Source organism: Typopeltis vanoorti, chromosome 17 (genome assembly GCF_054136105.1).
Source record: "Typopeltis vanoorti isolate ZY-2024b chromosome 17, IOZ_Tvanoo_1.0, whole genome shotgun sequence".
In the NCBI taxonomy this organism is placed as follows: domain Eukaryota; kingdom Metazoa; phylum Arthropoda; class Arachnida; order Uropygi; family Thelyphonidae; genus Typopeltis; species Typopeltis vanoorti.
The window spans coordinates 103,612,008-103,626,193 of NC_143565.1; the positions used below are offsets into that span (position 1 = coordinate 103,612,008).

General features: G+C 32.9%; 1 protein-coding gene across 2 annotated transcripts; it reads left to right on the plus strand.

Moving 5' to 3' along the window:
• Nucleotides 1-271: 271 nt before the first annotated feature.
• Nucleotides 272-12,724, plus strand: LOC150097729 (uncharacterized). Of its 2 annotated transcripts, XM_090406908.1 has the most exons (4): nucleotides 272-1,562; nucleotides 1,744-1,807; nucleotides 1,906-1,950; nucleotides 8,720-12,724. In XM_090406908.1, exon 1 carries the CDS (start codon nucleotides 420-422, stop codon nucleotides 1,524-1,526), a length of 1,107 nt encoding a protein of 368 aa, XP_090263034.1. In that variant the 5' UTR covers nucleotides 272-419; the 3' UTR covers nucleotides 1,527-1,562; nucleotides 1,744-1,807; nucleotides 1,906-1,950; nucleotides 8,720-12,724. The 2 variants fall into 2 exon arrangements, with proteins under 2 accessions (XP_090263034.1, XP_090263033.1); XM_090406907.1 differs by having other exon boundaries at nucleotides 272-1,807.
• The last annotated feature ends 1,462 nt before the right edge of the window (nucleotides 12,725-14,186 follow it).

The window sequence follows — 14,186 nt, forward strand, 5'->3', positions numbered from 1 at the left end:
ATGCTGGTATCAATTAAATTGCTAAATTGTCCGGACAATTACTGGTAAATAGTGTGTGTGTTTATTTTTCTTTTGATATATATATTCAAGGCAGAATAAAGACAAAGTTTGACAAATGCTGTACATTAACAGTATTGCTAAATATTTTGTGATATTTGTTTATAAACGAAAAAAAAATTAAGTTGATATATTAAAATATATATTAATTAATTTCTGGTTCGAGATTGATAAGTCAAACGTTATCATAACGTAAGGGTGAGTTGTACTAGCCTTCAAGATGTGTTGCGAGATATTTCATTAATTTTGTCAACAGTTCACGATACGATTCTATCTATATAAAGCACGCTTATTTTCTAAATTCTTAAAGGACATTGGGTTGATATCCATCTACTAGAATTGTTCACGGATTTTGCTTAAAAATGTCATGTGCGTCTTATTTTTCTTTGTTGGATGAAGATGAAATGGCTCTGCATGCAGATAAGTACGATCATTTTTGGGATACTCCAGATATTGAAGAAACAGAGGTATCTGAATTATTCTCAGTTCCCTTTCCAGATAACTCGACTATTTCTGATTCTTCCAAAGAAGAATTCAGCATTCTCTCCGATAACATAGCAGAAGATAATAAAGTTCGAAAAGTTTCAAGTATAACTCATCCGCATATCGTATCACTCAAGGCAACAAACCATGCACTGAATAATTTGGAGACATTGGTTCCAAGTGGCACTATACATCAGCAAATTGAGGGCAGTTTTTCAAATTCCAAATCGGAATTCGTAGAATCTTGTGATTGCGATTTTCCAGGTCGGAATTGCGATCAGCGTGAATTATCTGAAAATGTTCCCAACAACAACAACTTCATTAATAATAATGTGAGGAAATTTAATCGTATAATTAAAAGAATCGAATCATCACCCACAGTTTCAGAATTTGGGAAAAATATAAAAAGCGCGAACTCTCTCATCAACCACCAGACAAAACTCATCATTAAGGTTGAGCATCACAATAATGTCCCTACAAATGATGAGTGCTTAAAGCCAGCCCACTGTACTTCTAAGAATGCGCTAGCAGCACGGGAAAACAGATTGAAAAAGAAACAGTATGTTGACGGTCTGGAAAAAACACTTGGTAAGTTACAAAGTGAAAATGCCCAGTTGAGGAGCCAGAATAATGATATGGAAATAACCATTAAAGAGCTGCGCAATGAGGTAGCATATTTGAGAGGTGTCTTAACTAATATTGATGAAATTGCTACTTTAATAAAGGGCATCAAAAAAGTATCTGGTACTGATTTTGATAGGTTATGCAAGAGGTCAAGTAACGAATCTTTGCAAGAGCCATTAAATAAAAAACCAAAGTTTGAACCAAATAATGCAGATATTTGTTTTAAGGGTATTGTGACAGAAGAACCCCCAGCAGATGAGAAATATGGTGTATGTCTACATGTAGCAAACAAGCAGGTTTCATTGGAATTTTGTCAACACTGCAGTGCTTCCCATACAGGACACGATAATTATACTGAATGATATACACTGATTTAGAAATAAGAATTGCAATGGTCGGTATGAATGTTATGTTGGAATATTTATATAAATTTAAAGCAAGCAGTTTTGTATATAAATTGATACCTGTTTAATCTTAAAAAAAATCTTTGTGAGCTGACTAATTTATGTAAAAACAAATCATTAATTGTCAAATACTAAGCTAGTAAGTAATATTTATATGCAACACTTACTTCTGAAGATTTTCCTTTTCAGGAATACTGATGTCATTTGAACAGAATCTCTTCATTATGATGGAATTAATGGTACAGTATCAGTATTCTGTGGATGTTGATATTATTATATATATATATTTTTGAAGGTTCTAGTTCATCATGATTGGGCTGTATATTTTCATTTTCAGCAGAGGATCTGAATTGAACTTCAACAGGAGTATACTAACTTTTAGGTGAGCATAGTTTTTTATGAAGAGGAATATTTAGTGTTAATCTATAAATTTATTAATTATTAGAGTAATGGAGGAGATTAAAACGAAGAATTTTAATTTAATTGTGATGAGTTTGATTTCTTCCAAACTTATTATTTTTTAATGGAAATGTTTAGTTATTCTTTCACTTGTCATTTAAACATCATAGCATATTCTTTTATTTCTATAGTCTTGTTCAGAAATTCACTAGTTGTTATTATTATTATTATTTATTTATTTTTTTTTCTTCTGGGGTTTATATGTGATAAAATGAAAGTTTATTTTGTAGAAATCAGTAGTTTCTCTTGATTATAGCTGATATTGCATGCCATGTCACAATGTGTAAATAGTTTATATATAAGCATCGAGAAGATTCCTTGGGTAATTCATGTAATCAATGCTAATAGTACTATATTATGAGCAGAAGAAATACTGAGAGTTGTAATGCCTATGAAATATTTATGTATATTTACTGGAATTATTTGCTATATCATAGTAATTTTTTGCTGTAGTGTAGTACTGGATAATAAAATGGCTAATGAATGATCAGTATGTGTTTGTTCATTTAGTGTTTCAGTTTGTGCATTTTATGTATACTTCTGTTTCCATCCAAGATTTGCATACCCATTTCCAAAATCTTTTATTAATATAGTTTTTTTTATAAATTATTTTAATAATAGAAAATAATCAGTTACAGTTATAATTAATTGCATGATTTGTATTTTCCTAGTTTTGATCTTGAGGTACTACTGTGAAACTTATATACTAATGATATTATATACAGCTATTTTCACATGATATAAATTTTGGTTATATAGAACCTCTTGTTTAAATTTTTTAAGAAGGTGCTTTTTTATGTTGAATCTGCACCCAGGAGATGGTTCAACCTTATAGTATGTCAGGACCATGGATTAGCTGGAATTGGATTTGAAGAGAGCTGTATTTGGAGGAAACGAAAAGAAGATATTATAGGTTTAAAGTTGAATTGTGAAGGAGTGGTGACTAGCTGTAGCAAGTGTTTTAATAGAATTAGAAGAAAGCAGGAATATTATTATAACACCATACCTCTATGTAGCCAGAGATTCATTGTGGGAGGTACACATTTTCACACACACAGAGCTCATCAACTTTAAACTTGTTCACCATATTCACATTCAGCACATTGTCAGGCAGTGTATTCCACTTGTCAACCACTTTCCATGCAAAGAACCTGCTCCTTACTCCATCAAACCCTCCTTATACAGTTTCCAGGGTTGACTTCTTGTTCAATCCTTGTCTCCCATTCTATGAAAAATTTCTTCAAATTTCCATGAAAATAAGGTGACCAAATCTGTGCACATTAATCCATATGAAGTCTGATCAAGGTCTTATATAGCAGAACTATAACCTCTTTACTTCTGCACATCTGTATTATTGCTAAGTCTATACTTTGCATCCCATCCTTGCCCACCAGATTTCAGAACTTTATACTTTGCAACATCGAATTGATAGTTCTGCTCACTTGCCCATTCATAGTCTGTTCAAATCCTCACATAAGATCACATTTACTTGACACTCCAATTTTGTATCATCTGCAAACAGCTATATATCTCCAATTAAACCTCATCCCATCATCAATATGCAAGATAAATAACAATGGCCCCAAAAGAGATCTCTCTGGCACACCACTAGTGACTTTCTTCTTTTAGGATATTGCACCCCCCCCCCTCCCCCCCAAAAAAATACATCATCATCAAATTCCTGTCATGTACCCTCAAGGGGTTTACAGGATATGACAGTACTACATGAAAAAATTATATCATTACTAACTTCCTATCTACAATTTTCCTCCAAATCAGTCTGTTACTTGTCAAGACTCCAACATTATCAGATCTTATATTTCTATCGTCTAAGGCACTTTGTACCATATCAATCCACCTATATCTTGGTTTTCCTCTGGGTCGTTTTCCTGCCAACCTGGCAGAGAACACTTGTTTTGCTAATCTTTCCTCTCCCATTCTGTTTATGTGACCATACCACCTGAGATTAGCTCTGCTAATGCATTCCTGGATGCTGACAATGTCAAGTTCTTTCCTAATATCCTCATTTTTAATATGATATTGCCATTGATGCCATCTGTTCACGCCTCTAATCTTTCTCAGGACTCTCATATCTGCGGTCTCTAGTCTTTGGTCAAGTGTTTTACTTCTGACCCAGCTCTCAGATCCATAAGTTAAAACTGGTTTGAACACCGTCTTGTATACAGCTAATTTAGTGTTCCGACTAATTTCTCTCTTATTCCATATGAATTTATTCAATTGACTTCCCACCATACCAGCTTTGCTGATTCTGTTGTCTATTTCAATATTTAATTTACCATCTTCAGTAAAAATTGTGCCTAAGTAGCTGAAATGTTTTACTTGTTCCACAGGTTCTCCATTCACAACACAGTTGACATTTTCAACAATTCTACCTATTTTCATTGTCTTTATCTTTTTAATGCTGACTTTCATACCATATCTATTACAACAGTTATTCAATTTAGTCAGGGAATCTTGCAAACTTGTAGCGGATTTATTCAGAAGTATAACATCGTCCCCATAAAGCAAAGAGCTGATATTAACATCTCCAATTCTGGTATCATGTTTAATACCACTTTCCTTCATAATGTGACCCATATAGATAATGAATAACAGAGGGGATAATGTACATCCTTGTGTCACACCAGATTTAACATTAAACCATCTTCCTGTACATCCTTCAATACTGACTGCCGACTTACAACTCAAATAAAGAGTAAGTATTGCTTGATATAATGCCCCATCGACACCATATAACTGTAGTGTATTGAATAACTTCTCTCTTGCAGCCTGTCATATGCCTTTTCCAGATCGACAAAACTTAAAATACAGATCTTTGTTATATTCCTATGCTTTCTCGACTATTTGTTGTAAAGTGATGATCTGATCCTGACAGCTGCTATTTGGCCTGAATCCAACTTGTTCTTCACCAAGATTTTCTTCCACAATTCTTCTCAACCGTTTCTCAAGTATACTTGCATAGATCTTGCCAGGAACACTCGGTAAGGAAATACCTCTGTAATTCTCACATTCAGTTTTATTTCCCTTTTTATATATGGGTACTATGAGAGCTCTACTCCAATCATCGGGAAGTCCAGGCTTTCTGAACTATGCAGTGCAGCCACTGTAAGACTTTTATACCACCATACTTCATCATTTCTGGTTGAACATCATCCACTCCTGCTGCCTTTCCACATTTCAAGCCTTCGATGGCTTTTTCTACTTCAAGTATGGATATGTATTCCTGACTGCATGCCTGGTCAGTGTTTTTTATCACTGTGCTGTCATCACTGCTTGTTTCATTTAGCAGTTTTTCAAAGTAATTACTCCATACTTCAAGGATATCTTTTTCTCCTGTTTTCATGTGACCTTTATCATCTCTAACTCCTTTTACAGCACTCTTTCCTCCATTCCTAAGCTTCTTCAACAACCTCCAGAATATTTTGCTACCTTCTTGATATTTATTTTCTATATTCTTGCCAAAGTCCTCCCATGACTTGTTTACTAGTTTTACACACTGTTTAGCTTTCGTACATTCGTGTCTGTATTCTCTAAGAGCACAAGCTGACTTATTTGCCAGGAACTTTTCATATGCTTTCTTCTTTTCCTTCACTGCCTCTTTAACTTTCTGTGTCCACCAGGGAGTTCTGATTTTTTTTTTTATATCCTTGCAGACAACCTCACCACATGCCTCTCTGGCAGAATCAATCAATGTTTTCTTCAGAGTTTGCCACTGAATCTCCAAGGTTTGATTCCTGTTCTCAAACTCTTTCATTTTTTCTTCAATAATCTTTGTGTATTTTAGTCTACAGTTCACATCTGAGAGCTGCTCAACTTTTATTCTCTTTAAAACTTTCTTACATGTTATTCTTTACAATATGAAATTCATATTGAATTTCATATTGAAATTCAATATGAATTTCCTGAATTCAGTATCCTGCTCAAGACTAAATAGTGATCACTTCCAATGTCAAATCCTCTGTACACTCTGGTGTTCCTGCACCAGGGACAAAACATCACTATCAACAATAACATAGTCAATGAGACTTTTCTTATTCCTTGCCTCTTCTCTCCATGTGAATTTGTGCACATTTTTATGTTGGAACATGGAAAAAATACAACTTGCTGATATCTTACTAGCAACCAGTCACTCCTATCCAACTCACCAATATCTAAGCTTATCCTTTCCAGTTTAGTTACCAACTTGTTGTGTGTGGCAATATATCAAAAGCCTTTGCAAGATCTAAGTATGCCACTATATACGTCTCCCTTGCTCCATGTATTTACTTCTTGTACTACATAAGTAAGTTAAAAAAGCATAGGAGATATAATGGATGCTAGTTTTGCTGAACAATGGCCGTGGAAATATCTGTAGAAGAGACACAATGCAGAAATTGATCTTCTGTGGAATATTAGCTGAAGAGAGTCTGTAAGAGAAGTACATGAGAGTAGTATTCCATTGTTGACTGGATTTGGAATTTTCCAGAGTAAATAACTGTTTGGCAGAGAAGAACTGCCTTGATCGGAAAAGGATGCCAAGTTTTTTGGAAGCTGTTGGTATGTTGTTTATTTAATACAGTAATCATTATTTTAATTAAAAAAAAAAAAAGAATTTCTAGTATTTCCAAAAAGATTAGTCGTAGTGTGAGAAAACTTGTGTATGCAGAGTTTGTCTAGCTAGGAATTAATGACTATAATTCTTACATGATATGAGTTTAATAATAATAATTTCTAAATATTTAACTCTTAATTCAGTGCATGTGGTGCTGAATATTTGAGTACACAGATGAACAGAAGTAGATTATCTCTAATGCATGAATTTTCCATATATCCTATAAACAGCTGAAGAAAATTTTCTGATTAATTTTCTTATTTGTGCGTTTGTTCATGTGCCATCTCTAATCTTGAGTTTGGCAAACATGGTCTTTCACTTATTCCTATTTTGTGCACCTGAAGAAAAAAAAAATTGAAAAAGTTGCAGAAAAACAGGGCCAATAATGATCTGTGATGGATTTTTTATTTGTTTGTTTTGTTTATTATTTTCTCGACTTTGATTTCTCCCACTTTCTTTTTAAAAACCTGTTACACACAAGTAACTAACTTGGATTTATATAAAATCTAATTTTGGTAATGATTTTGAAGATAGTCTAAATGTTTGCATTCGAGACTAGATTCAAATAGGCTTTCTAATCAGAAGGCAGAGTCTTGCTAATATTTGCTAACATATATTGTATCAAATCAGTATAATTTACCATATACCATATTATATAATTTGATATAATATGGTATATGGTTATCATCATTATCAATTTCCTTATATGTACCCTCAAAGGGTGTTCAGGCTATTATGACAGCACTACATTTTAAGTTTGCATTATTATTAATCTCCTCTCTGCAATTTACTTCCAAATTAGTCTATTGCTTGTCAGCACTCCAATATTGTAATACCTAACATTTAATTTTTCTAAGGCACTTCTAAATTGATCCACCTAGACCTGGGTCGTCTTCTGAATCTTTCCTGCCATCTTGGCATCAAACATCTGTTTTGCTAATCTTTCCTTTCTATTTAAGTGGTTGTACCACCTTAGATTAGCTCTGCTCACACATTCTTCAATGCAAAGTGTCAAATTCCTTCCTAATGTCTTCATTTTTAATGATTCTGCTGTTGATGTTATTTGTTCAGGCTCCTAATTTTTCTGAGAACTCTCATATCTGTAGCCTTTGATTTAAGTGCTTTATTTCTACCCAACTCTCATCCATAACTTAAAACTGGTATGAATACAGTCTTGTATATTGCTTTAGTGTTTTGGCTAATTCTGCTGTTATTCCATATAAATTTATTCAACTGGCTCCCCACCATACCAGCTTTGCTTATTTTCTTGTCTATTTCCATATTTAACGTGCCATCTTCACTAAAAGCTGTGCTTAAATAGCTTAAATATTTTACTTTAGGTTTTCCATTCAGAATGCAGCAGAAGTTTTTTTGTGTTCATACATATTTTCATAGTTTTGATCTTTTTATTGCTGATTTTCATGCAGATTTGTTACAGCTGTTATTCAGTTAAGTTCAGAGACTTGCACTAGATGTGTTTAAGAGTACATCATTTGCATAAAGCAAAGAGCTAAGTTTGACATCTCCAGTTCTAATATCAGACCTCATGCCACTTTTTTATAATGATGAATAAGAGTGTAAATAATGTTCATCTTTGTCATACCCCTGATTTTACATCAAGCCATCTTCCTGTATTTCCTTCAATTCTAACTGCTGACTTACAACTTAAATACAGACTATGTATTGTTCTGTATATGTTTCATTTAACCTTATGTTACTGTAGTGTTTTGGAAAGCTTTTCTCCTGGCACCTTGTCATATTTCTTTTCTAAATCTACAAAGCTTAAGTACAGATCTTTGTCATATATAATATGGTTAATAATTTTTTCTTATTTATTTCTTTTTTTTATAGCTAATCTTCATTAGACTGTCCTAATATTGGAACAATCTTATTCTTTTAAGTGTCTCATAACCTTAGAGTTGATAAAAATTCTCCTTTTTTGGAAATTAATAGATTTTGTTTTCTGTCATTATCTACTGTTCAAAATTGAGTGCACCACATGCTTAATTAAGAGTTAAATAATAAAAATGATTGAAAAGAAAGAATCACTTGAGATAATTGTTACAATTACCTTTCATAGCTGCTGTAATAAAGGAGTGGTTGAACTCCTTCACTCTTTTACTTTGAAAGTTAAATTGGAAGTAAAGATGGTTACAGGTAAATTACCTCTTAAAGCATTTTGATCCTGAACCTTGGTAAGTTAACTTTAAAAGAAACTTTATTTTAGAAATAACCTTATGTATATGTTTAGCATTAAATAGAAAAAAAATTCCAAAAACTTTCTTGCTTAAAATTCATTTTTTAAAATATTTTTTTAACAAAGAGAACTTAAAAAAAGGGGAAAAAAATGATTTAGTACAAATAATAATTACAACAAATCATAATTGCTATCTTCCAAAGTTAATATATCACTGATAAATTACTAGCTAAGTTCAATAAGAACTATAAAAAAAGCCACATTTTTTTTAATGTTTTTCCTTTATAGAAATTGAATTCCATTTGTAGCAAAGAGAGTCGCCTGAACATCAAAGCTGATAACTTGTATATCAACACCATACACACAGGACATTACAAAACCTATAGTATAGTGGTATTACATGTGACAAGAGAAGAAAGTAAGAATTGGCTTAAGTAAGAACGTGTTCTTTGGATAGCTTGAACAACTCTGATCTGATCTGATCTGAACACAGATCAGATCAGAGCCTTGAGCAACTTGAGTCTCCGGGGAGTGTGTTTTCTGTTGTGGCCCATGTGGGGCATTGTCGGTGGATGCTTTTCCCTGGAACCAACTAGGTCTCTTCACAGCTAGTGAAGAGAACATGAACAGCTAGTGAAGAGAACAAGAGTTCATGAACAGCTAGTTCATGACAGCTATCATGCCAGTGAAACCTTATGAAAATGGACTAATAAAAGGTAAATATATAGTTGCTTGGGCAGTGCCTATGTATTTTAAGGTAGTCCACACTAAAGTAACTCATGAATTCTGAGGAATGTATTTTTTCATGCTGTCTGGTTATTTTGACTTTGAAATAATGTTGGATATAATATCCACTTTGCTTATGTAATATTTTCAGTATTTTGGCAAAGTCAACTTGCTACCAGCAATTGTCAACTTGACATCAAGGAACAATGAACAAATTGATATGTGCATACAGGCACCACATAGGATAAGTATGACTGAAAACAACAAATGACAATCCGAAGTTCTAAATAGTTCTCCCTAATGGGCTGGGATGAGTGTAAATGGCTGTTGGGCTCCACAAAAAAAAAAGAAGCAACCTCTTCTACAAGGGATTTGAAGCATTAGCAGAAATGAAGAATAACAAAAAAAATTATAATTATGAAAGCAGATAAGGGTTTAAGTTTAGGAGCAGTTAAGGATTGCTCTACTACCATTTGGACTACGATCCTGCCACACAGATCAGAGCCTTCCATAGGCTCCTTAAAAAGGCTACCTCCTAACCTGTAGAAATTACAAATAAACTTAAAACATACAATTCCAGACACCCCCTCCTCCACCCATCCAGATATATGGACTGCCAAAGATCCAAAAGCAAAATGTGCAATTATGCCCTGTTGTGGATGGCACTGATTAACCTACATACAAACTAGCTAAACACTTAGCCATAGTGCTAACCCAGTATACTGACAACACCTCTTCACACATAAAAAACTTTGCTCACTTTAATGTCCATTTAAAAAAAACCTTACACTCTAACACACTGACTTAATGATCAATTTTGACATTTCTTCTTTATTACCAGTCAATGTTACTCTTAAGGATACCTAAGACTTTATCTAAGCACATTTGCTTCTGATCTCTCAGTCTTATTTAAATTCACCATGAACACAAGCTATTTTGTTTGCTATGAAAATTCTACAAACACGGGGGGGGTAACCATTGGGCCTCCATGTCCCCCAGTAAACTACTTCATGTGAAGATGTTCAGCAGTGAGGGCATCATTATTAGTGCAATCAATTTGTCCCATTGTACAGGATTTTAATAATAAGACTTTTGAATAAAAAGCCTTACTTAACCTCTACCCCCACACATACCTGCAGTTCTTCATAACCCCAAGATCCAGTTCACCTTGGGGAAAAAAAAAAAATAAATAAATAAAATGCCTCCCCATTTCTAGACACCATGATTATATGCCAACCTAATGGATCCTTGGCATTCTCAGTTTACTCCCCCCCCCAGCCAGATATTCACCAACAGTATGGGATTATTATTAAAATCCTGTTCAACAGGACAAAATTCCTTGCACTGATAATGATGCCCTCACTGCTGAACATATTCACAGCACCTTCTTATCCAATGGCTACAATCCTCACCAAATCCAAAAAATATTAAAACTCCAAAACCACTCTCTCTCTTCCTCTCCTCCAAAACAGGCCACACCAAATCTATTACTATTCTATATATCTGAAGCACATCTGAAATACAGGTATCCCTTGCTTAATGTAGGATTTGATTAATGCAGCAAAATTAATTGCGACAATCCCTTTATATACACGGCAAGAGTTTTAATTAAACGTGCCTTTAAATTTACCACGCAAAAACATGCAAGCCTCGAGGAGTGTTTCCTAGCCATGAGCATGAAAACGTTGATGATAACACACTTGGTCATCCAAACTCTCTTAATGATCTGTGTGAGAATGTGAACGTTTCATTTTTTCCACCAAATTTATTGCTACAACCCATGGACACAGGCATCATTGCAACTTTCAAAGCCTATTTTCTTAAAAAGACATTCTCAAAGGCAGAAGAAACAACAACAGGAGAAATGCGATTACCCTTCAAAAATTTTGGAAAACTTTTAACATTAAATATGCAATTGAAAATATTCATGACTTGTGGGAGCAAGTGTATTCTAGCTGCATGAGAACTGTTTGGAAAAAACCTTCTGCCAGAATGCACTAATGACTTAGGTGGTGACAACGATTTCTTCAATCACGTTGTTCAAAATCCTGTGAACAACGTGGTTGAAGAAATCATTGCAATTGGTGAAGACCTTGGTTTTGATGGTGTTGATGTAGAAGATGTTAAAAAATTGTTGGATTTAAATTCAAAAGATTTCAGTGACAACGATCTTCTTGAAATTGACAACGTGTATATGAAGACAATGAACAAATGGAATGTGAAGATGAGGTTCCAAAGGAGATAACAGTCAGAGAACTGGATGGAATATTTCGCAGTTTAGAATTGCTTAAGCAGCAAGTAATGGATATGAATCAAGATATTAATTGAAGAATGCTTGTTTGCCGAGGATCTTAGAATTTATACTGATAAGAAAAAACTAAAACTGTTCTAACAACTCTTGATAACTTTTTTTGATAAAAAATTACAGTAACTAATGTAGGTACAAGCATTTACTTTGCACTCATTTTCTGTCTTTCCTAAAAGAGTACCATATTTATTAATTCAGTAATCGTTCATGGACAAATTGTTATTTTTACCATTGATTATTATATTTGATTAATGCGATTTTGATATATGCGGTAACATCGAGGGATTAACTAGTTGTGTTAATCAAGGGATACCTGTACTAACAAATATTCTAAAAAGATGCAACCTTATAACGACTTACAGACCATATAAAATATTGGCATTCCTTATCTGTTTCCCCAAAGATCTGAAAGGTATCTAAACAGGTACCATGTAGTTATAAGCTCCTGTTATGGCCAAAAAGTCAGGACGGCCAACATCACAATTGCCAAACACAAGAATTATAGCCAGTGGTGAGCTATAAAGGGCTTGCAGGGGCTCGCCTTAGCCCTTTGTTAAATTTTTCTCAAATTTGCGAGCCCTTTGTTCTTCTTGTTTACTTTTTTATTTTTTCAAAAAAAAGAAAAAAAAACATAATTTTTTGAAATATATTAAGCGAAAAACTCATACGGTAACCTAACAAAGTGATTTTATTAAATAAAATATTATAGTTACATTTTACAAATAAGAATTCACTTTTGGTAATGCCCCTTAATTGTGACCGTTGATTATCACTTGAAGTATAAAAACAAAAGAGAAATATAACGTACTTCAATATTATCGTGTTTAGATAATATTTATTTATTATTTATAGATTGTTTAAAAACATCTATCGCAAATAAAATAAATTTATTTTGTTTATAAAAAATGTGGACTATTTCATATGTGCGATTATAAAAGATTTTATTCTTATTATATTTTGATAGTTAAAAAATGTTTTTCATATGCAAGATAAATTAACACAGATGATTATGTGCAAACATTTCATGTTTAGATCATGAAATATTTGTTTAAAAATGATAGCCTTTACAGGTTGATTGTCCCCTCATACTTTTTGATTGTCATTTGTAAACCAGCTGTATTAATAAACATTTTTTGTGAAATACGGCTTTTTTTTTTTTTTTTTTTTGCTCGACGATGCAAGCCCTTTGTTAAAATTTCCATAGCTCACCACTGATTATAGCTACTCAGAGCTTGCTGACCATGCTTTGGAAACCTGCCATAAGATACAATGGAAAAAAAGGCGACCTAACTCCATAGGAGCAAATTTAAATATGAAAAGACTTTTACCAGAATCTGCCTCAATCTTAAGGGACTACCCCAAAACTCAATAAATTTGAAATTTGATTATATTAAACTGTCTCAAACAGCCCAACAGCAAAGAACACCCTTATTATTATTGCAATGACCATAATTACAGTATAGATGAATTTTGTAATTCTTTTTAACAGATAAAATTCATGAAATTAACAAATTATATACAGTATATCGAAAAATGCACAAAACAAGTGTATACTCATTTTTTTTTTATTTACATTTTTAAAATATATATCCAGTTTTTCTTATTTAATCACTTAATTTTTCAGTAAAATATAAAATATATACATATGTACACAGTCATGCTGTTTCCTCCCTTTAGTTCTAAAGCAGTCTAAAATTCAAAATTTTCAGGGATTTTTAAAATTTTTCTCAGTATTATGGATCATATGTGATGATCTTCACACATCATTGCATGTTAAAATGGAATGAATAATATGAAGGTGCTATAATGCCACATCTTAGACAGTTCTGACCATAATGATTGCGCATCATTTATATAAAATAAAATTTTGTTAATAACACATGGAAACTGAACATTTTAACCTGAGGAAATGATGTATGTTATTAGTTATTTCACATCTTTTTTATGTCATTTCTTATCTGATTACAATAAGCAGCTGTTGGCCACAAGTGGAACTCTGTATATTAAGAAATAAAACTAATAAGGCAGAAAATGTTTAAGTTTTGTATTTTATTTCTCAGGTAATAAATTTGAGTTTCTGAATTTAGCAGGACACTCAGTACATTTGTTATAAACTTCGCTGAGAATGTATCTTTTGCATTATTGAATTTTATTCATATTTACAACTTTATCCATATTTAAAACTGAAAAACTTTATAAACATAATAAAATATTTGAAAAAAAAAACCTTAGAAGCTGCTGACATGACATGTATCTTGCTGCTGCTACTTAAGGACCAGGGTGTTATTGCTGCCTTCAAGACATTAAGAAAGAAGC